The 24639-nt window shown below is 33.8% G+C and overlaps 1 protein-coding gene across 1 annotated transcript in view; it reads right to left on the bottom strand.

Moving 5' to 3' along the window:
• Positions 1-20380, bottom strand: part of LOC149476177 (homeobox protein invected-like) — a 58690-nt gene extending 38310 nt beyond the window's left edge. Inside the window, exons 1-3 of the mRNA XM_089712264.1 lie at positions 20163-20380; positions 5838-6793; positions 5105-5182 (exon numbers count right to left, since the gene is read on the bottom strand). Coding sequence (XP_089568390.1) covers positions 5105-5182; positions 5838-6771 — 1012 coding nt within the window. The 5' untranslated portion in view covers positions 6772-6793; positions 20163-20380. The remainder of the gene's footprint in view (positions 1-5104; positions 5183-5837; positions 6794-20162) is intronic.
• Between the last annotated feature and the right edge of the window lie 4259 nt (positions 20381-24639).

Genomic DNA, 24639 nt, shown 5'->3' with positions numbered 1-24639 from the left:
ATTGTCAAAAATAATTATAGGAATTCAATTACATTTTTACAGGAATTCAATAACAGTGTTCATAGAGATAATTCTGATAATTTTATTCTTGAAGGACCAAAATGAGTCCTGAAAGATGTCAACATCATTATTTATATTAATCTTATTGAAAGCACGCATTAGTCTGTTCATGGGGCTATACTTCTTTAAGTTTGTACGAGACGAAGAGGCAGAAAAGGTATCGCATAACGTGGGATTGAACGGGGAACAGTTAAATTAATATAAGTTAAAAGATTGGTGTTTAGATTGCCATTTACGATTTTATGCAAAGTATAAATATCCAAAAGGTGACGACGATTTTCCAAAGAAATAAGTTTGAAATGCCTATCATTGTATGGGGCCCTATAGTTGATGTGAGCATCTTTAAAAGCTAAAAATTTTGTGAATGCCTTTTGTACTTTTTCTATTCGTGCAATGTGTCGTTGATAGTGAGGGTTCCATATTGCACTAGCATATTCCAGCACACTGCGGACGAGAGAATTGAATAAAATAACCAAAGGCGCAGTTCTGTGAAAATCCTTAGTATTCATTTTGATAAAACCCAACATACGCCATGCTTTTGAAATAATATCCTCAAAGTGATGTGAGAAAGTAAGTTTAGAGTCAAAGTATACACCCAAATCGCGAGCAACAGATACTTCCTTGATAAGTTCCATGTTAATGTAATAATCTGAATTCAATTTTTTAATTTTTCCAGAGAATTTAATATGTAAACACTTGTCAACATTAATTTCCATCCTATTATCAATACACCATTTATGAACAGCATTTATGTCTTGTTGAAGTAAAAATGCATCTGCTAAACTATTTACCGTCCTGTACAATTTTAAATCATCTGCAAAAATTGCACATTGACTATATTTTACACAGTCTGAAATATCATTAATAAAAATCAAGAAAAGGGCCGTTATCACGTAAACATCTCGATCGTAAACCTACTTTACAAACAACCAATTTTTTTGATATCTTTTCTGAAAAAACTCTACCAATAGTAAACTTTTATTAGGTAAGTACTGATTGTATGTGTATTACTTAAAGTTTAACTGACTTCGTAAAATAATAATACTAAAATAAATGGTTTTGTTGTTTTTTGATTTGGCATTTTTATTTAAAAGAATACGAATAACAGTTGTATCTGTTAAATGTTGGTAACTTTTTATGCATAATTCACTATTTATTTTTCTACCAAGCCATCGATATCGGTATCGGTATCGGTATCGCCGATACATTACTACAAATATCGGTATCGGTATCGTATCGGCAAAATCATGTATCGTTACATCCCTAGTTTAAATCTTTAAAAATACGCAACGGATTTTGATGCTGTCTTTTTTTTAATAGACAGAGTGATTCAAAAGAAAGGTTTTAGTATATATAATTTATTATGTTTTAGACAAAGCGGGCGAAGCCGCGGGCGGAAAACTAGTACTTTTATAAACTAAGCAATCCCTACAGTTTTGAAATAGATACAAGTTTTTACCCGTGTTTTTGTCCGCGACAAATATTTTAAATAACTTAAAAAACACCGCAAACCCACATAAATTTATCATTACACCACAAAAAACAACATTTTCCACATATTTCCACAAACCGGATGTCCATCACGCGACCAATGGTGTATGACTACTCAAACGGCAGAATAACATCAATAATGGTGTAGTTAATTGGAGTGTCAAGCCTCATTAGTTGACCAACTAGATGCCATGGTCACTTAGCTGTTTCTGAGAATTAATCGATGTATTTTAACGGATTTAAAACGGGTTTTTATTTCTTTTATTTATAAGTAGTCTTATATTTAAAAATGAATCGCAAAATGTGTTGGTAAGCGCATAACTCGAGAACGGCTGAACCGATTTCGATAATTCTTTTTTTATTATATTCCTTGAAGTACGAGGATGGTTCTTATGTAGAGAAAACGTAAACATGTAACACGGGCGAAGCCGGGGCGGACCGCTAGTTGTAAATAATAATTGAGAACGATCAATATAAAAATGCTTATTATATTAAACTAAAATTATATTTTATAATGCTTATTGTATAGAGAGGAAATATTATGTGATTTCTTTAGTTTGCAATATTGTTATTTGTAAAAAATAACAAAGACTGAAATCGATTGCGATAAATGAAAATTCAAATTTAATTAAAATATTTTGAAGGTTTCTTCAGTAATTGTGATATTATATGCTATATTTTTATAATTTTTATATTTTTATAGTTTATACACAAATTTTATCGACAACCACACAGCGCATCCCTACAAAACAATTTTTATTGCGACTCACCCCTATACATAAATATTTACAAGATGTAGCAACCCTAATGATGTGAAAAGTGATTGGTTTCGTTTATTTTGTTTAATCTTTTAGTTGAATTAATTTTATTCGTGAAAATTCGTGTCCCTTGTCCCCTAGTGGGGTATGGGATGCAAGCATTATACATATGTTTCACTGATCGATTTAGAAGTGAAACTTCTTTAGGCGCGTTGAGAGTAAAATTTCAAGGTCGCGTCATGGCCATACCGTCACGTCATGGAGTACGGCGACCCCCCCCATCAGTTCCAAGCCTTGTCGTGGCCGGGGGGGCTCAGTAGCTTGGAGTGCACTCGTGTACTCTGAGTGAAGCTAATTGGACGCGGAGGGGCTGAAAGGCCGGTCTGTCGTCTGACGACATGATTGGTTCGACGGCCAGGGATCCATATAGCTGGCTGGCTGGCTTGAAGGCCGGCTGGCCGGGCTGGCTGGAACCGGCTGGTCACACCGGCTGCCTCGCTGGCTGGCTAGGGGGCCGGCTGGCAGGCTGGCTGAAACCGGCTGTCCCACCGGTTGGCTGGCTGGCTGCTTTGAGCCGCGGCGGCTGGCTGGCATGCTGTCACCGGCTGGTTGTCCGGCTGGCTGGCTGGCTGGCTGGATGGCTGGCTAGCTGGCTAGGATCCTCCGGGGGGCCAGGATTGGCTCAGGTGCCGTTGTGGTGCGGCGAGGTATGGCGGCTAGTGGTCGCGGCCTGGCAATTTGGCTGGGCAAAATGGGGTTGGAAGGTCGATCGGGGCTCGTTTGGGTCTCGTTCCGACCGACTGGCAGGGGGCTGCGCTTTGCGGCGGTGGATGGCGGCCAGAGGCCGCGCGCGTTGTTTTTGTTGGTAGTCTAACTACCAACAAAACAGGGGGCGGGATCCCGACGCGTCACTTTTGTGACACGCGGTGACTCCTGTAGGTGGGAGTAGGGCGGCGGCTGTCCTGCGACAGCCGTCTGCCAACTCGTAATCCGGTCCGTGGGGCCGGACCGAGGGCCGCCACCTCTGGTGTGAGGTGGGGGCTGCGAGGGAAACCTCTATAAAAGTGCGCCGGAGGGTCCTTCGACGCGTGAATCACGTTTCAGAGGGCCTTTCGGCGCGCGCCCTTCGGCCGGTCGGTGCTGGGGTCGAGGGTTTGGGGAACGCCGATGATGGAACGGGGAACAATCCATCATCGGCGAGTGGGTGGCGTGAGCTCGTGTACAGCTTGCGCCGCCCCGGGGTGGGCATTTGGTGGAGGGCCTGGAAACGGGCAAGTAGCGGAGGGCCTGGAAACGGGCAACTGCTGGGCGGGACATGCGGAAGATTGCGAATGTGTACCCGCATCCCGTCTAAAGCAGCGCGTTGGTACACGGTGGGGTTTTAGTCGGTAGGAATCCGACATAACCCACGGCTCCTTCCCCGGGAGCCGTGGGTATCTTAGGCAAGATTTCCCCACTTGAAAAAAAAAAAAAAAAAAAAAAAAAAAAAAAAAAAATGGAGTACGGCGACGATTTTGGTATCTTTGAATTTGGTCAAAGAAATTTCACTTCTGACTGCACGTGTGCTCGGCACACACGCTATTTTTTTTCCTTAAAAGTACCTAGTCGATCAGATTTCTGTAATAGATTTATAGATTTATATTTTAACAAGGAATCGAATGCAGGGACTTATTTAATGCTCAAGTAGGTACCTACTATAAAATAAATCTGTTTATATGAATAAATCGTTTAAATCGGGTTTATAACTGGATTAATTACGTAATTATCATTGAGACTCATTGAGATTTATTACGAAAAAATGATGAGCTTACCTATGTTCAATTTTTCAAGAATCAAGAAAAACTATTTTTCCAACAGGAACTCGTAATTATAATAATTAAAATATACAGCACTAGCTTTCCGCCCACGACTTCGCCCGCGTTTTCAAAGAAAAACCTGCGTATATCTCCCGTTTCCGTGGGATTTCCGCGATAAAACCTAGCCTATGTGTTAATCCAAGTTACCCTCTATATATGTGCTAAATTTCATTGAAATCGGTCCAGTAGTTTATGCGTGAAAACCATACATACATACATAATTAAAAACCTTTCCTCTTTATAATATTAGTATAGATATAGATTATAGAAACACGGATACCTACATAATATTTAAAAACACTACAAACCATTAACTCTATGCCAAAATTAGTTTATCACTTCACACCAAATATCCACTCCATTTCACAATAGGTAACAAATCTTACACAACACTTACCCTTATAAATCATACACCCTTATCTAAGCCCACAGTATATTAAATAAACATAAAAACAACCCCTAAGAGTAATGATTGCCCTCTAGGGTCCTCTCCCTTCATCTTAAAATATTAACAGGGATTTTCTATGATCATAAACATTGAAGAAAATGTAAATCTAATCGTTTATTGTCAAATTGCTAATACATATTATAAATGCGAAATTAATATTCAATATTAAAAGATGTTCCGTACACTTCGATTGGTTGCAAATTTAATACGTGATATGAAATATTATATCGAAAGCTTTCCCAAGTTTGCAGAACTTTTGGAATTTTTTTCACGACCATACAGCAAAAAAATAATTTAATTGCAATTTTAACAATTTTCCGGACTGCGGACAAGGTTGCAAAATGAGATTTATTGTCGTCCCAATGAACCATTCACTTGACCGAAGTTTGAAAACTTTTGGAATTATGTCAATTCTATGACTGATGTATCGTTTGACATAAGTCACAGTAGTAGTAGATCTCCTACTAATGATAATTAAAGTTAATACTTACCGGAACTAGGTCGATCGCTGTATCTAGTGCAGTAGACCCACGCGGGCCACACCATGGGACCGTCCCCGCTTGGCGTCCCTGAAAATTGGGACTATTATCCTACTAATACTAGCAAAAAGAAGAGAAATTAATAATTTTAATAATTTTTTACCATTTGCATTGGGATTATCCCTACTATTCCCTACTAATATTATAAATGCGATAGTAACTCTGTCTGTCTGTTACGCTTTCCCGCTTAAACCTCTCAAGTCTCAACCGATTTTGATGAAATTTGGCACAGACAATCTTTAAGCGCGTCACACACGGTGAAGATACTATAATATTTTATCTTAAGATACTGTACTAATTTATATTACAGTATCTTAAGATAAAATATTATAGTATCTTCACCGTGTGTGACGCGCTTTAGACCCTGAGAAAGAACATAGGCTACCTTTTATCAAAACACCACGCGGGCGAAGCCGCGGGCGCAAGCTAGTTAGATTATAAATGTTTCTACTTTCTAACTTAAAGCTTTATAATTTACTCAATAATAATTGTAAGAGACTTTTTAGCAGTTCATAATATGTACTGCTAATAACAATTTATAACAACGCTGTATTTCAACATAATATAGAATATTTAATCCTATTGCTCATTTGCCTTTTTAAAACATTCTTACTTCAAATGAGTGATCATTTATCTATCTTTTTTAACGTGAGTATCTTTAAGCATCTAGAAACTATCATCTTACCTCCACTCGACGCTGAATTGCTCGCAGCATCATCAACTTTGGACAGATCTATTGCACCTTTATCACTTGGTTTCACTTCAGGTACCCTAGCCTCTTCAGGTTTACTAACAGGCACATCCTTCTTGCCTTCAAACCTTGCTTTCATAGTCTTCCTCTTGTTCAAAGGATCGGTAATGCGCCTACCGAAGTCAGCTTTTAAAATATTATCTATACTAAATTTCAGACAATTTTGATTCATAAAGTCCCCATCGGACTCTTCCGGTGACTTGAAATTCTGCCGCCTATTCTCGTCAGTTCTAGAAAATTCCTGGCTTCGTCTAAAGCCACTGAATTGTGGGTTATAACTTTGGGGTGCCCTAGGGACGCTCTTTAGGTCATGATTTATTAGAGGCGTTTGAAACAGTAGCGGTTGGTTTAGGAACATAAGGGGGTTTGGCGTGATCGGATTGGGTCGGAGCAAGAGCGGTTGATTCATATTTAGGTTTTGACTCAACTGGGATATAGCGTTTAAATGCGTTTGTATGTGTTTGAAGGACGTTAACTGGTTGTCTGGTTTATCATAATTGACTGGTGCTTCGTTACCAACAGATAGTACAGTGTCATCGCTACAACATGAATTGTCATCAACGCTTATTTCTGTTGCGTTTTCATCGTCCAATCTAGGACTGACGCTTTCTGAGTTTCGAGACTGACTGTCTTCATAGTGTGGAGTGTTCTGTAGTAGCTTATCTGTTGAGAAGACGTTCTCCGGACTGTTGCTGTCCCGTTCCTTCTTAAGCACATTGTGTATGGAGAAAGGGGATGTGTGTATTTGTCTGGTTTCTTCCTCAGGTTCAGGGGTGTCCCTGTGTGGGGAGAAGGGCTCGTGCTCATCGTCGCTGTGGTCCTGGATCTTGATGCGATCCTGTATGTGCGCGGAGGACACCGCCGCCATGATGGAAAGGTTGTTACGCCATCTGTAAGAATATGGCCATCTGTAAGAAATTGTAAGAATATGGTAAGGAAATACTTTTTTGATTTCGATGTGTAAATATAGGTACTGTAGGTACTTATTTATTGGGGAAAAGCTAATATAAATATGAAGATGACTTCATTTTATAGTATTGTATATTGTAGGATGACAACGAAATGAAAATATAGATATTATGAATTTATGATACAATAAAACGTAATGTTCAAAATTTTATTTATCTGTTTGTCGTTATGGTTGATCTCCACACCAGTATCGCTATTCGCTACATACCTACATATGATAATAATCAAAACAGTTTCCATTTTACGCACTAAATTCGTAGGTAATATAATACGTAATTCGTTTATAGTTAATCATTGAATAACACAATAATTATGACCAATATAAACAGCTGTATCAACACATATATTAACTTATATAAATATATCAATTATACGTGGCAACTGATTATTTATTATATTCTGTACCATTGTATAAGAGCAAATAATGTTTTAACAATAGACATACTATATGTACATACCTACAAGTTTATAAATTTATAAAAGACATTAGACACACTAAGTAATAATACATTGTGAAACTGGCTATCTGTTTAGAAAATCAGTATTTTTATATCGTTTGTTTGTTACGATTAAACTCAAAAACTGCTCGACCGATTTTGCAAAGTTATCATCAGTAAGGTAAGTTACATCTCTACCGAGTACCGAGTATAGAGTAAACGATAGTTTGGGTTCCTATAGGTATTTTATTTTATACCTACCCGATCAATCCAGGTGATGCCGGGACAGCGAGCTTGTATAAATAATCAATAATTATTATCCTATGATCCTACTTCCTACTAATATTATAAATGCGAAAGTTTGATGTGTGTGTGTGTTTGTTACTCTTTCACGTAAATACTACTGAACCGATTACAATGAAATTTGGTATTTATGTAGCTGAAGACCCAGCTTAAGACCATGAAGACCAAACTTTGAAAACGCGGGCGAAGTCTAGTCATCTTATATTTAATCATTTTAACATAAAAACTAAAAAGTAAAAACACCAATAGGAACTTACGTTCTAAAACTCCTGCACGTTTATGTAATTAACTTACTTTATTACAAACTCGAGCTAGGTTCTGTACCATTCCTAAACGTAAATACTAAATAGCTAATAAATAATTATAATAAATACAGAAACAGCGTGCGGTTAGCGAAAACCGCGTAAAACAAAACGGGTTGTGCCATGTGAATGTTACTCTACTTTCTATTTATTTTATTTTTGTTAGTTATATTTAACTTTATTGAATGCTTGAAACAAGTATCTATAAAAAAAAGTTAATTACAAATGAATCCTGTGTAAGTTATATGAATCCTGTGTAAGTTATTTAAACGTTTAATAATACACTTAAAATCAAGCTTCTACCACAACGCTTTTTTACGCTTCTGTTAGCATCATTTTGCAACATTTGTTAATCAAGAATTAGTTTTACAAAGAACGTCATTAGTTCTAAATGACAAGTTTCTATCTGGCAAGGCATAGAAAACTGATTTGCCTTTATTCGATTAAATTTAAAACACCCTCTTACACTTCAAATCATTTCTATTTTTAACTGAAGTATAATTTAATTAACACTATAGCACAAATAAATTAGTTCAATCAGAAAAACGTAGTTTGTCACAGATATTCAATTACCTCCATAAAAACGGTAACAGTAATTTAATAAATAAAACTTTACTTCATAATGGAAATTATAAAACTCATTAGCGTAATAAAACAATAATTGCAAAGACAAGAAAGCGTTGCAAGCCAATTATTGTGTGAAATTCTCAGAAGAAACCATTGAAAATTCTATATTTATAATATTAAGCCCATTTATAGTTTAACGAAAGGAAATAATGGCTATTTTTATAGCTATAGATTCTACGCGTTAATATATTTATAGCATAATGATGTATTATTGAACCGAACACGAAAGGTCATGTAGATATCTTTGTGTGTGGATGACAAATTGGTCGATTGTGGAAAGCGTGTTTACGACCTATTGAAGTATATTGTCATTGGGATATAATCTGGTTAATTTTATGTTCAACCAGTTACCTACTCATTTTATAAAATACCATTTGAATTTGCGCATAGAATCTTGTTTTAAGTCTATATAAATAAAAACACACTATAATTAAAACCACGTTTATTTCACAACTACATACATATATTATTTGCCATACTAAGAAAGGTATCATTAAAATGTGTGAAAATCTTTACTATCATTTAATATGTTTTATTATCCATATCAAAAACCAAAATCCAAAACTAATAAAACAATATCGTAATTCGAACTGTAATAGAGTATCTTCCACTTATAAAGCACTGGACCACACACGACGTGGTCAAAATCCTTACGACGTACCAAATTAAACATACAAAAATCAACCGAATTTCAACCTTAACCCGTTCATATACGGGTCAATATAACCGCATACTAACTTTGTCATGCCAAACGATTTGAAGAAATTGCCAATCGATTATGAACCATAATAACATACATTAAGGTATTAAATTAATCGCTTGCCAATTCGCAATTTTAGGTGTTGGCGGTTTCAGTGATCAATGAGAAAGTGGCTCATTTTCGAGTTAAATATTTTCGAGTTATTTTTTTGAGTTTTTTATTTTATTTGGCGACAATTTTGGTGTGGTTTTTAACCGGTTTTAAAGCGGTTAAGTTATTGATTTTCTAGCTTCTATAGTAGCTGTTTGACAGCATTTTGACAAAGACAAATTATTATGTGAAGACGAACTAAAAAAAATAAAATATAAGTAATTAACTGATTTCAAATAGGTACTATTTTTTTTAACACAGTGATTACTTGTTCCAATATAACATTATTTCAAGCAGGTATATAACCAGTTTTAAATCATTTACAATATTACTAGCTGTGCCCCGCGGTTTTACCCGCATTGCTCCGTTCCTATTGGTCTTAGCGTGATGATATAATAATTATAGCCGATACTCTATAGCCTTCCTATCATGTGATATCAGCTATCTAATACCAAAAGATTTTTTCAAATCGGACCAGTAGTTCATAAGATTAGCGCGTTCAAACAAACAAACTCTTCAGCTTTATAATATAAGTACCTACCTATAGATTTAATCGATACTGACATTCCGATATCTATTTTAATTTTTTTACAATGGCAACACTTGTTACATTATAAAAAATATAATTCATTAGTTTATGGTTAATTCTGTCTATATATAATCTTAAAATGGTATTTCATTGCGTTGTTTATGACACCTTGTTTAATAAATTAATTACTTATATGTCCATTGTTGTAATAAAAATGTTTTTTAATTCATGTTTTGTACCTATAGTAAGATAAAACTGTGAGATCAGAGATAGCTTAGTTTAGTATCTACTAGTTTGTATTTGGTTTAAATGTTATTGTTGTACGTGTACCTTTAATAATTATGATATCTACCTTTACTTATACCTACACTAGCTGCGTCCCGCGGTTTCACCCGCATTGTTCCGCTCCTGTTGGTCTTAACGTGATGATATATTATAGCCTATAGCCTTCCTGTATAAATGGGCTATATAACACTGAAATAATTTTTCAAATCGGACCAGAGATACGTTTATCTACAGCTTACGTCAATCTCATACATTCGTAGTCTATTCTATTGAACGCTATAACGCTAACAGAAAGCCACTTGACTAGGGGGGCTTTAGTTCCTGAGATTAGCGTGTTGAAACAAACTCTTCAGCTTTATAATATTAAGTATAGATTTGTACCTATTAATGACGTTAATAAATAAACCTAGTTAGACATAGATTATAGTAACTGCACTATAACTAACTATTACTCCATATAGTTTAATGAACCGACAAACAATTTTTTCTCTCAACCACGACGTGCTAATGCTAGTAAAAAATTCCTCACACATAGCAAACTATACTTACGTACGCTAAATAAGAAATAAATTATGAAAAATATGTATGTGTACCTACTGCGCGGAATGGAATGCTTTTTTGCGCTGTGGCAACACTATTAACGGTTTCCGAACGACACTTACCACCATTTTAAAGAGCGCGCTATCGAAATTCAAAATGGCGGTGTGACATTTTAGTTTTTTACGTGTCTATTTACTGATGTAATATTTTGTTTATTTATTTGGAAAAATGTTAATCGTCTGTAAAACCTCTGACGTATCGCGATTCGCGATGGAACACACATTCGACACCCGCATTGTTAAGTAAGTTTAAGATATATAAAATCATTATCAAAATATAATAATAAAAAATGATTAATTATTAATTATTAACAGCCTAGTGAAAGTATTACGTATACTACTCGACCAAGCCAACTAGACGCTCGGGTGGAATGCGGCCTCCCCGCCCGCTTACCGCCTCAGGTACCGCGTTCGCCTTAGTACGGTTCGCAGCATCGACGCATTCGTACGTTTCGCATCGCTAGTTATTTCTGTACTTTTTATTATTAATCGTTAAAGCTTGTTGTTGACTGTTAAGTTTTTCGTTGTTATTTGTTTAAGTTTTTACTGTGTTGTTATTCATAGACAGCCCTCGAAATGGGGAAAAATAAGACTATTCATAGCGGAGAGCGAACAGTGATATTATTAATATTTTTTTTTTGCTATCTGTACCCGAGACATGGGCGGGTGACGTCACAGTTGAAAAGGGTCTAGTTGGCTTGGTCGAGTAGTACCTATTTTCAAATAGCAACTATGGAGTTTCTTGCTGCTTCTTCTCCGTAGATACTGCTTTCCGAATCGGTGGTAAATGTTAAAATATGTAATGAAGTTTCAAAAGTGCTTCTAGAAGAAGTCTAATTGAATAAATAAATGTTTGAGTTTGAGTTTGAATAAGTTTGAATGTATATTTAGGTACCTACGTTGTTTTTAACAGATCCATATTGCAGCATTTTGTTCGGTTAATCTCTAAAACAACTAAATAAGTAGGTATATCTGATAAGACTTTGACTGGCAGATAGACGATGCTTTATGAGAAAACTTAGCTAATGTTTTATGTTCTAAAATAAGAATTAATTAGATTACTTAATTAAAATAAAATAATAAATCACATGAAAAGTTTGCTGAAATTACAATAAACCTTGAAATTCGTTCAATTAGACATCTTCTAGAAGCACTTTTGAATTGTATAACATAGTTTTGTCAATTACCAATGTAACTACCTATTTTTCAAATATAATTTGAGACAGGAATCGAACCTCAACCTATTTACAACGTATTAACCAATGTAGGTACAAGGCATTCATCATTTTGTATTAAAGAATGTATTTTTAAAAGCACTATAAGTTGAATATGTATGATTTTAAACGCGCCATATTAAAACACTTGTATAATTCGAATAAACGAATGAATAAATTAATGAATAAAAACATAAGGGGTGATTTTTTAATCGACTGTTTGTTTCCTTAGCACTCCATCTGGTACCTACTAATATTATAAAGCTGATGAGATTGTTTGTTTGAAGGCGCTAATCTCAGGAAGTACTGGTCCGATTTGAAAAATTCTTTCGGTGTTAGATAGCCCATTTATCGAGGAAGGCTATAGGCTATATTTCATCACGCTACGACCAACAGGAGTGGAGCCACGCGGGTGAAACCGCAGGGCGCAGCTAGTCATTTATGAAACGATTAATAAAAATATTTTTCCCACTTCCCTTCAAAGTGAGTAGTGTGTTACATCTTAAAATTAATCTTATAGAATTTCATCGATTTCTATTCAATCGTACCTACATACAGTGGTGGACGTATAATTAGAAACACCTAACACGATGGATGAGACATCAAATTTATTTAACATTTTTGTAACAACGTAGGTGAGATTAAACATTATTTCATATATTGTAAGAGAACACTCGTTTATCTATTTTCATAAGGTATGAAAATCATATCAAAAACAAGACTTTCGATTTAAAAACTGTAACTAAATCGGTTCATCCGTTCTTAATCTACTACAACACAAACAAACATTAAACACATAACTCCTTTCTACATCGTTGGTAAGTACCTATTGCGAAAAAACACTTACCTTATATAGAAATTAAAAATACCTTTGATGTAGGTATTTTTTTATTTATTAATTAGTCAGGTATTTGTAGATAAGTGTCGGATAAACACTAAGTCATAAATGCAACAAAAATACAAGAGTCATTAATGTTTTTGTTACACCGTTCTTGGTAAGCGGAAACGGCTGGACTTTTTCGAGTAACGTTTGCACATTTTTGTAGTTGCGGTATGGAGAAATGTGGATAAGAAAATGTAGTCGTATTATTATATGTAGTAGATTGTAGCGGCTTTACTCAGAATAAAATATTAATATTTTCTCTGTTTACAGGTTAGGAAAAAATTATTATCAGAATCAGTCCAATATTTTTTGAGTTAAATTGTTACACACAAGGAAACAATAAAAATGGGCAGGGCAATGAAAAATGTCTTTATTCCTTTTAAGAGCAGACGAAATTGCATGGAGAATTAAGTATATTCATATTATGTTTAACTAGCTTTCCGCCCGCGGCTTCTCCCGCGTTTTCAAAGAAAAACCCGCATAGTTCCCGTTCCCGTGGGATTTCCGGGATAAAACCATGTGTTAATCCAAGTTACCCTCTAAATGCAGTGTGCTTTTCATTACAATCTGTTCAGTAGTAGGTATTTGCGTGAAAGAGTAACAAACACACACACACACACACACACACATCCTCACAAACTTTCGCATTTATAATATTAGTAGGACATCTGACAAGCCCATATAAACAAATTAAGGTTTTTTTGCAGCAAAATCTCAGGCTATCGATATCAGTTTCGTAGTTTGGAAGTTTGTTATAAGATTTTTTGAAGTGAAACTCCTTAAGCGCGTCGCGTCATGGCAATACCGTCACGTCATGGAGTAAGCGGCGATTTTGGTATCTTTGAATATTGCCAAAGAAGTTTCACTTCTGACACGTGTGCTCGGCACACTCGCTCTTTTTTGTATCAGAAGCTTATTTTTTCGTTTTCCTGGTGAATTGCGCTATTAATTATCTTTTATTTTTTTATGCATAGATCATAATTCAAATAAAAGTAGATTTTATGAGTGACGTGTGTATTTAAAACAAACACACAAAATTCCTTTATATTATTAGATAATATTAAAATAAATAATATTCCTAAAATGATGACGAGTAGGTATAATTTATAACCACTATTTAAAATATCGTGTAAAACATTTAATTCCAAATAAAAACCGATTAATAATTAATTAAAAATTACCATTCCATTTGTAAATATAATTAATTTTAATGCAAATGAAATTAAAACATAATTATGTTTATAAAACGGGACGTTGTAATTACACGCTTATTCGATTCTAATTACCTATAGTTTTATTTTAATTTTATTAACTACTTTTATAACTTACTATGCTTCCGCCCGCGGCTTCGCCCGCGTGGTGTTTTGATAAAAGGTAGCCTATATGTTCTTTCTCAAGGTCTAAAGATTGTCTGTGCCAAATTTCATCAAAATCGGTTGAGAGGTTTAAGCGGGAAAGCGTAACAGACAGACAGACAGACAGTAGGGATTATAGTTTTATTTTCATTTTATTAACTACTTTTATATATACTATTAAGCTTATGGAAGAAAGCTGTTGCCCGCGGCTTCACCCGCGTTTTAAAGAAAAACCCGCATAAGTTCCCGTTCCTGTTGGATTTCTGGGATAAAACCTATACTATGTGTTAATCCAAGTTACCCTCTATATGTGTGCTTAATTTCATTGTAATCGGTTCAGTAGTTTTTACGTGAAAGAGTAACAAACATCCATACAAACTTTCGCATTTATAATATTATAATAAATTGTAATATTGACATTATTTTAAAAGAGCAACTATGGAGTTCTTGCCGGTTCTTCTCCATAGATACTGCTTTCCGAATCGGTGGTACCTACCTAAATGTTTAAAATATGTAATGACGATTCGACAGTGCTTCTAGAAGAAGTCTAATTGAATAAATTAATGTTTGAGTTTGAGTTTCACGCAAATACTACTGAACTGATAACAATGAAATTAAGCACACATATAGAGGGTAACTTGGATTAACACATAGGATAGGTTTTATCCCGGAAATCCCACGGGAACGGGAACTATGCGAGTTTTTCTTTGAAAACGCGGGCGAAGCCGCGTCTTTCCAAACTATACAAGGCCAGTACGCAACGGTGTGAAACTAATCACGTATAGTTTGGAAATAACTTTTTTACAAAGTTCTTCCAATCTATACAACAGCAGTACGCAAATACTCGCGTATACTTTGTAGTGAAGTAAGTAAGAATAGCGCTCCAAAACATACAGCGCCAGTACCCAGTACGCATGCGGACTAATCGTGTATGTTTCGGAGTAAGCGCGGCGTCTTTCCATTGCTCGTGTTTATAATATAATTGTATTGCTGTTTTGAAATCTATTATTAAAATGCATGTGTATTGTGTATATTATAATGTTGCGTACTGATCGTATATTTTTTGTATCGAGGATGCTTGTGTCTTCGTTCCCGACTATACTGCACGACTTACAATTGACAATAGTGCTAAAATGTAAGAATCTAATAAGTCCAGAAGAAGACGGTTGCGAGGCGACGGAGCCCCGCGAAGCGGGGCTCCTTTTTTGTGTAGTTAAAACACTAACCTAACCTAACCCATAGGTAACCCTTATATCTGTTACCTATTTATTTTTCTAAACTTACCTAATAATATTTTTATTCCATATTTTACTGAATCAATCAAGAAGAATAAAAGTAGATAGATATAGCTGTACAAGTCTTTGATTGCCTATATATTTATTATTTCGCTCAAGCGTAAGTTGTGTAGTAGCTATATATTTTAGTTATACAACATATTTTGCGTACTGATCGTGTATAGTTTGGAACGAAGAAGCAAGAATCCGTGTTACAAAGTATACACGACCAGTACGCAAAATTCGTGTATATATTGTAATAACAAACTTAAAAACAACATTACAAAGTATACACGAGCAGTTTCCTATGGTTGCGTTCTGGCTATGTATAGTTTGGAAATACGCGGCGAAGCCGCGGGCGGAAATCTAGTTTTACATAATATGTAACTTATATCTAACTACATAATATATCGTATAATATTCCAAAGAACTAACAAAGAGTAACAAAAACACACACACATCCTCACAAACTTTCGCATCCATACTAATATATATATATATTATAAATGCGAAGTAACTCTGTCTGTCTGTCTGTTACTCAATCACGCCTTAACTACTGAACCAATTTGCATGAAATTTGGTATAGAGATATTTTGATACTCGAGAAAGGACATAGGATAGGTTTTATCCCGGAAATCCTACGGGAACGGGTTTTTCCTTGAAAACGCAGGCGAAGCCGCGGGCGGAAAGCTAGTTTATAATATTAGTAGGAAGGATAGTAGGATAGGATAGGATTTGGGAAGTAGGATTTGCCTATGCTTAGCCCCTCTTAAACGAAATCTATAAGTTGAATAAATAAAGTAGGCAAAACCGGGTTAATGTCTAGTATTAGCTATAGGTATATATCAAAAATATTAGGTACCTACCTATATAATTGGCTTATACCCCATTATTTTAAGTTTAATTCAATCATGCGGGTCTCTACTAAGTGGAACGAATCTTATCAAATTGAGTTAATCAATTGCTTATATAACGTAGGTACATACATACAGCACTAGTTAACCGCCCTTGGTTTACTTTATTGAAAGAATATGTTCGTATTTATTTAATTAGTCTTTTGTCTCTTTCACTCTAAAGTAATTAGACATAAGAAAGATAGAGATAGAATAATTTGTTAATTAAATTCGTGCATTATTTCTCAGTTATTTCTCTCTTTTAGAAATCTATCTGTTCGTTTTTCTGCTTTTCCGAAACAGCTGAATTTTATTGGAACTACCAGAGAAAGATATTCCAATTCTTCGTTGTACTTAGGTCATAGAGCATTAAAATGCATTAATATGCTCTAAGACCTAAGTAGTTGTTTCTAAACTTTATCGATTTGAAAAATTCTTTCGGTGTTAGATAGCCCATTTATCGAGGAAGACTATTTGCTATATATCGTCACGCTAAGAACAACAGGAGCGGAGCACTGCGGGTAAAACCGCGCAAAACAGCTAGTTAATAAATATATCTATAGTTAGGTATATTATAAAAATAATTCCCTCGGCCATTAAAAACAGTGTGAGAATAAATTATTCCAACATGGCGTGTACTTACATATAAAATCATTTAACAAGTGTTTCATATAATTACAACAATTAATATGTTTGTTTTATATTATATCGTAAACGCTTATTTCACACGTACATACTAACGTTATTGCTTTGAAACTTTTGTAACCATATCGAATACTAGCTGTGGCCCGCGGTTTTACCCGCATTACCACTCCGCTCCTGTTGGTCTTAGCCTGACGATATAGCCTATAACCTTCCTCGATAAATGGGCTATCTAACACCGAAAGAAGTTTTCAAATCGGTTTCTTTATATTACACTAGCTTTCCGCCCGCGGCTTCGCCCGCATTTTCAAAGATAAACCCGCATAGTTCCCGTTCCCGTGGGATTTCCGGGATAAAACCTATCCTATGTGTTAATCCAAGTTACCCTCTATATGTGTGCTAAAATTCATTGTAATCGGTTCAGTAGTTTTTGCGTGAAAGAGTAACAAACATCCATACAAACTTTCACATTTATAATATTAATAGGATTCATTAAACATACTTATATAAAAATATAGGTACCTAAGTATATTTTTTAATGAAATAAAATTAGTTAAATAAATAAATATTTCAGGACATTTTCACACACGGCACGATCTGATTCCATACTAAGCTTTCGCTTGTGTTATCCAGGAAACCAGATGGCTGATAAACATACATATATAATTTTAAATAAATATCTACTTATACCTATAGATAATCAACACCCAGACACAGAGCAAACTGCATTTATATTCGTCACACAAATATTTGCCCCGGGTGGGAATCGAACCCACGACCTCTGGCTTGGAAGGCAGGGCCACTACCAACCAAGCCAACCGGTCAGTCAAAGTAAATTAGCTAAATTTAAGAACACATTATCATAAAACGTTCACAGATAACAAAGATTTATATCAAAAACATAATTATAATGTAAAATAATAAAAACGGTTCACGCTTGTCCTTATTTAAATAAATATAATAATTTATACGACATTTTGAGCATGTTTTATTTTTTATTTATGCGAATTTTCACACCTGTTTTAATATAAAGTTGATTTTACATGAGATTTTATTTTTATTACTTGAACACCGTTATTTTATAGGCTCGTTTTTATTACTAAGTAATTTAAAAAGTTTAATTTAAATTGAAGTAAATCTCCTCCGAAACGGCTTGACCGATTCTCATGAAATTTTGTGTATTTTCGTAATCTGGATATTTGGATAAGCTACCTATTATCTACCTATTCTATACTTCTTATTATAATCATACTAATAACAATACCTTCCTATTTTATTTATTTACCTATTTATTTCAGACAAATAGAAACATACGTAGGTACCTACCTATTTAACAAAAATAACTAGGTAGTATAGGTAGTAGGTACCTAGTATATTTACAAAATTATTGATTACAGTCAGGTATTTAATAATATCATGTAAGTAAAGTACCTAGACCATACTTAAATTAAGACATTAAAAATAATTAATTTTAGGTAGATAGGTAGATAGGTAGACCTACATATATATTGTGTATCAACCTTTATGGACAGGTATCTACATTCTACTATCATTAATTCCTTTATCAAACCTAAATTTAAAAAGTAATTCAGAAATATGTATTAGGTACATTATTTAATTTTTATTTTTATATCTAAAAAATAAAAAAAAAAGCTTTGACGTCTCTCAACTAGGCAAAGGACATCCGCCATACAGCCACGTCCTCGGAGCAATTAATTGCTCCGAGGCCACGTCAAAAAATCGCGGCAAAACTTGTGTCGCGAGGTGTCAAATAAAACGGCTAACAGATAATAAATGTTCGCACAATGTTTGGAGCGTGGGCAGCCTCGTTTATAATTACAGTAAACCATTTTGTGTGATAAATTATTTCAACATTTCGCATAGATAAAAAATATGATAGTTTTGAATGCGTAGATTAAATATGTTATTATTTGATGATGTACTTATAAACAGCTAAAAGTAGGTAAATAAATAGTTTCGTAAATAATCTTTTTAATATAGGTTTCCTAATATTTATAGGCAGCTAACCCGGAATTTTTTTTTTGTCAGGAACACCCTTTATCACATATTGGTACCTACCTATTAATCGTGCTTACAAGTAGGTACCTATCTATATTATCTGTGTTATAGGTACTTAGGTAAGTAACAAACTGAATACCTATACAAATATAAGTAGGTATATTTTTAATAGGTTTTTGTATGAGTTTAATCTATACTAAATTACTAATGTTATACCTAAAGCTGAAGTTTGTTTGTTTGTTTGTTTGAAGGCGCTAATCTCGGGAACTACTGGTCCGATTTGAAAAATTCTCTCCTCGGTGTTAGATAGCCCATTTATCGAGGAAGGCTATATATTATCAAGCTAAGACCAACAGGAGCGCGCAATGCGGGTGAAACCGCGGGGAACATCTAGTACAAAATATAACTCAGACACTTTAATATAGGTATCTAGTATCTACTTATTATCTTCATAAATCGCATTTAATTTCCAAATTATAAAATTAAACTTTTTAGGATAGATATTTTTTAGACATAAAATATGAACTTAAACTTTACCAATCTCATTATAACCGTATCTAACTTTAAACAAACAAAATCAAATTGAAATACAATATATAAACAGATCTGCCTACATAATTTTCATCGCATTTATAATAATAAATATTCAGTGACAACAAATTAGTTTTCATTATACATAATGTGTCTGACGCCTTCTTGAGAAGCCACGCCTTGTGAAAAAATATGTTTCATCTGTGCCGCTAGGCGCGAAAATATCATCTGCGGTTCGTATGATTCATACTTGTTTCTTTTTTATTTAAAAAAGCATATTTTATTTTTAAATGTCATATTTATGGGTAGGAAAATATATTATTCTTAAATTTTAATGTAGAGTCGAAAGCTTAGTTTTTTAATTTGATGATTTTTTTTTAATTCTGTAAAAGCCGGGCTAAGGTTTCAACATATTTTATAGTCACATGGAATTGAACGCCTAACAATTATTAAAAAATAAACAATAGCGTAGTATATTAAATAATTATTACACTATAATTGATATTTATAATTAGATCAATAAAAAAGGCGACAACACGGAACGTACCTTAAAAAAACCGTATCCCTCACAATCCACACACACACAGCACAACACTAGGGCGATAATTAAAAAAGTCACCTGTCAAAACGCGCGGCAATTATGACGTTCACTGGCATAGATAAAAAATAGATTTGACAGTTTGCAATATAGAACAAGAGGTGGGAAAAAAGAGGTTTTATATTAAATTCTATCGGGTAAACGTGTGCGATCCGCGAAAGCGTATATGAACTGGCGAATAAAGGCTCATCCCCACTACTTTAGGCGTGGCTATGGAGGAGGGGGGGCGTGGCCGTTTTTTACCTATATCGCTGGGTTTTATTTTTCGGTGTGTTTATTATATTGTCTGTATGTTGAATCCGTGTTGTCGTCTCTCCGATTGACGTATGATTTCTTACGACTTAATTATTATATTATTAATAAATTTACGGTGACATATGTTAAATATAAGATTGTGTGTTATAGTTTATTGACAGTTATTTACAAAAAGGTAATTTAAATTACATTTTATTCTGATATATGAAAAGAATTAGGTATATATTGATCGAGGTATAATTTTAAAATTGTAGAGTTTTCTCTATTTTCATTATTATCGAATAGGTATGTTTAAATTAATTTTAACTCTTTATTACATTTAATATGTTATCTATTAGGTACCTATGTTTTAAATAGATATAGGTACCTACCTAAATATATTTTATATATGGCTTTATAAATTTTCAATTACGCTTTATAAATTTATACACATTTAAGTACTTTATTCTTATTATTTATATATTTAGTAGGTAACTATGTCTAATTATAGATAGATACCTCCATAATTACCTACGTAGTACATTTTATTTTTAATAAAGTCCAATAAAAAAATATTTTCAAAAAATTAAATGAATATCTACCATGAATCATGATGATAAAAATTAAAAGTATTGTTAGGCAGCAGAATTTAAGTTACCTACCTTATAATTTTAGGTAAATATACGTACCGACTTTATGGATAATATTACTTATATTATTTTAATATACCATTGAGATTATTTTTATATATTTTTAAAACTTTTTCATATTATAGTAGGTACCTACATTCTCTAGATACATTCAGATAAAATATTTATTGTTAACTCACCTAGCGATGATACCTAATAGGTATAAATATGATATAGGTAAGTATTTAGGTAAATAAACAGACAGGGAATTAGAGACTTCCATATTGAATTAATTAATACTTTAATAATAATTTATATTATACCTAACATTAAATAATACTTTAAAGCGCTGTATCGATTTTGATAGAATACACCTTTAAAATCAATTTAAAATACAAACAAAGTCGGGAACAAAACCTAGTCTCCAAGGGTTCGGTAATTAGTAGATACCTCTAGAATGAGAACCATAAAGTAAGATCTATATATAAATCTACAAAACAATTATTTCAAAGAAAAAACTTACCCTTAAAAGAATTAGATGAATTTCGCGAGGGGTTGTTTTTAATTAGTCACTGTCTACTCTCTGTGCTTCGTTTGAACGGGGCAGGGCACTGGCTTCTTTTTACTAGCTTATTTATTTCTGTAAAGTGTATGAAATCAACTCTAATTACCTATAAGATAGCTTAATGCAAAAATATAGCATTCAATTTAAAATTAACTACAGGGGTCAGGGACCTACAATCACTATACATACCTATGTAGTATAAAACAAAGTCGCTTTCTCTGTCCCTATGTCCCTATGTATGCTTAAATCTTTCTAGTCTACGCAACGGATTTTGATGCGGTTTTTTTAAAAGATAGAGTGATTCAAGAAGAAGGTTATAGTATTAATAGATTTTAGACAAAGCGGGCGAAGCCGCGGGTGGTAAGCTAGTATAATATATTTTACTAAACGTACATAGATATAGAACATATAATTTATAGCCTTGCTATTTTTATATTCTAACTGCTTCTCTTTGACCTGTAGGTATACATTTCTTTCCAGTTTCTCCTCTTGCCCATAAAAGTCTGCAAAACATCGTAGAGGCATAACCAAAGGATGTTATGAGTGGTGGTAGACCTTACCATCAGGAGCTGCAACTGCCTTTCCTTTTCCCTTGTCGACGATGACAAAACAAACTGTTGTCTGGAAGATATCGCTGCCTTAGTGATAAGACCGCCTCTTGTATCATTCTGTATGCTATAGGTGTATTTATTTTATCGTTTGGTACACAATAAAGTATTTTTGTTCTTTGTAATTTTAAGAGAAGACTGCACCTATACCATGGACCAATATATATCAAGGTATATTGGTCCATGCCTATATAATAATAATAATCTATATAATATAAAAATGAATCGCAAAATGTGTTGGTAAGCGCATAACTCGAGAACGGGTGGACCGATTTCGATAATTCTTTTTTTATTATATTCCTTGAAGTACCAGGATGGTTCTTATGTAGAGAAAACATAAATATGTACCACGGGCGAAGCCGGGGCGGACCGCTAGTATATTATAAAGCTGAAGAGTTTGTTTGTTTGAACGCGCTAATCTCAGGGACTACTAGTCCGATTTTAAAAATTCTTTCTGTGTTAGATAGCCTATGTATCGAGGAAGGCTATAGGCTATATATCATCACGCTAAGACCAACAGGAGCGGAGCCACGCGGGTGAAACCGCGAGGCGCAGCTAGTAATAATAAGGATGATAACCATAATGTTCATATAATGAATAGTGATATTATATATATAAAAAAAGGAAAAACTGTCAAATTTTTCGCTCCACAGACCATTTTCATTAACATTTGTGTTCATGAACAACTTTATTACGAAAACTACATTTTAACGACATTATAATTTGGCTGGAGAATTTTAGAATGTATCCATTTTGTTTCGTGTGATATGCTTAGAGATATTAAAATGAAATGATGCTTTTTTGTATATAACTAGGCTAGAGCCCGCGGATTCGTTCGTATGGTACCTCGATTAAAAGTATCAAATAAGTACAGGTAAGTATTTATTATGAACAGTACCTTATGTGATAAATTAAAAGAATTGTCGAAAAAAAAGCTGTGTTTTTACTTGCGTATAAATTATAATAGCTGTACAAAATTTTATAGATAAATGCTTACTTCCCCTTAGTCTGAAAAGTAACAAAAATCCAACCATCGTCACGAAGTTTTATTTTACTACCCTTAGATATAATTTTACAAAGAAGAATGAAAAGAGGAGTTCAGCTACATCGATTTTTTTTGCATGACAGACATTTGAACAACTGTAGTCTTAACATAATATCTACCAAAGTAAAATCTATACCTACTTAAAAGTTGAAGTAAGTATTAAAGTTGAAGAGTTTGTTTGTTTGTTTGAACGCGCTTATCTCAGGAACAACTGGTCTGATATGAAAAATTCTTTCAGTGTTAGATAGCCCATTTACCCAGGAAGGCTATAGGCTATAATATATCATCACGCTAAGACTAACAGGAGCGGAGCAATGCGGGTGAAACCATGGGGCGCGGCTAGTATATTATAGAAATACACCTCTTTAATAAACAACAAAGCTCCAATAGATTTTATCGTGAGAAGAATTCACAATTACTCACTAATTATAACACAGCAATCTACACTTGAAATAATTTATAATTAAATACTAAACCATAATTAATTTAATTAAATGTTGATAAAAACATGATAATTGTTTAACACGTAGTAGGTAATTATATTTGTTTTCACGAGTCTGTTACATTATCCAAATTAATATTTTATGTTTGTTTGTTGAATCGCAAGAACTATGGAGCCGATTTTAAATAATTTTGTTTAAAAGTTAATACAACATTTGCTCTGTTTGATTTTCAATAGACTTATTTTACCCCTATTATTTATGAGAAATTAAAACAATTAATGCTTCTATATATAGCGCAAAGACACATTTTAACCTATTTTGTTTAAAAATGGCACTTAGACATATTTACGTAGCCGTAGGTACTTACAGTATTAATAAGTAGGTGTCTTATACAATTATTAATCATATACCTATTTTTAATAGGTAGGTAATACAGATTTCTACAAGTATTTCTTCATATAAGTAGGTACAGATGTTTAGAATTATTATTGTGTGTAAGTATGGTCAAAACTTATAATAATGTATACAGATAATAAAAGTAATTTTACTAGCTTAGCTTAGCTAAAATGTACAACTTTAGGTAAATAATAATATAATAGTTTTAAATCTTAAATGTAAACGAGGCATAGATCACCTTACAGCGAAAACATTTAAAAAGGCAAATAAAAGGAGACTCACTAGAAGATTTTTTTAATTAAACTTTATTACGAGTCACTTTTACCTACTCGTCATTGTTACGCAAATAACGTCCAAAAACTACGTTTATACGTGAAAATTATATAAAACTAGCTGTGCCACGCGGTTTTACTTGCAGACGAACCCGCGGGCAAAATCAAGTATTTCAATAGTTCATGTGGGGTATTAAAAACAGTTTGCAACCTATTTTACACAAAAAGTTTCAT

Source organism: Colias philodice, chromosome 28, assembly GCF_061535455.1.
Source record: "Colias philodice isolate Cphi_HAF_F1 chromosome 28, ilColPhil1 Martin Lab GWU primary, whole genome shotgun sequence".
NCBI lineage: Eukaryota > Metazoa > Arthropoda > Insecta > Lepidoptera > Pieridae > Colias > Colias philodice.
Note: the sequence above shows the minus strand (reverse complement) of the source record. Positions and strands in the feature narration are given on the sequence as shown.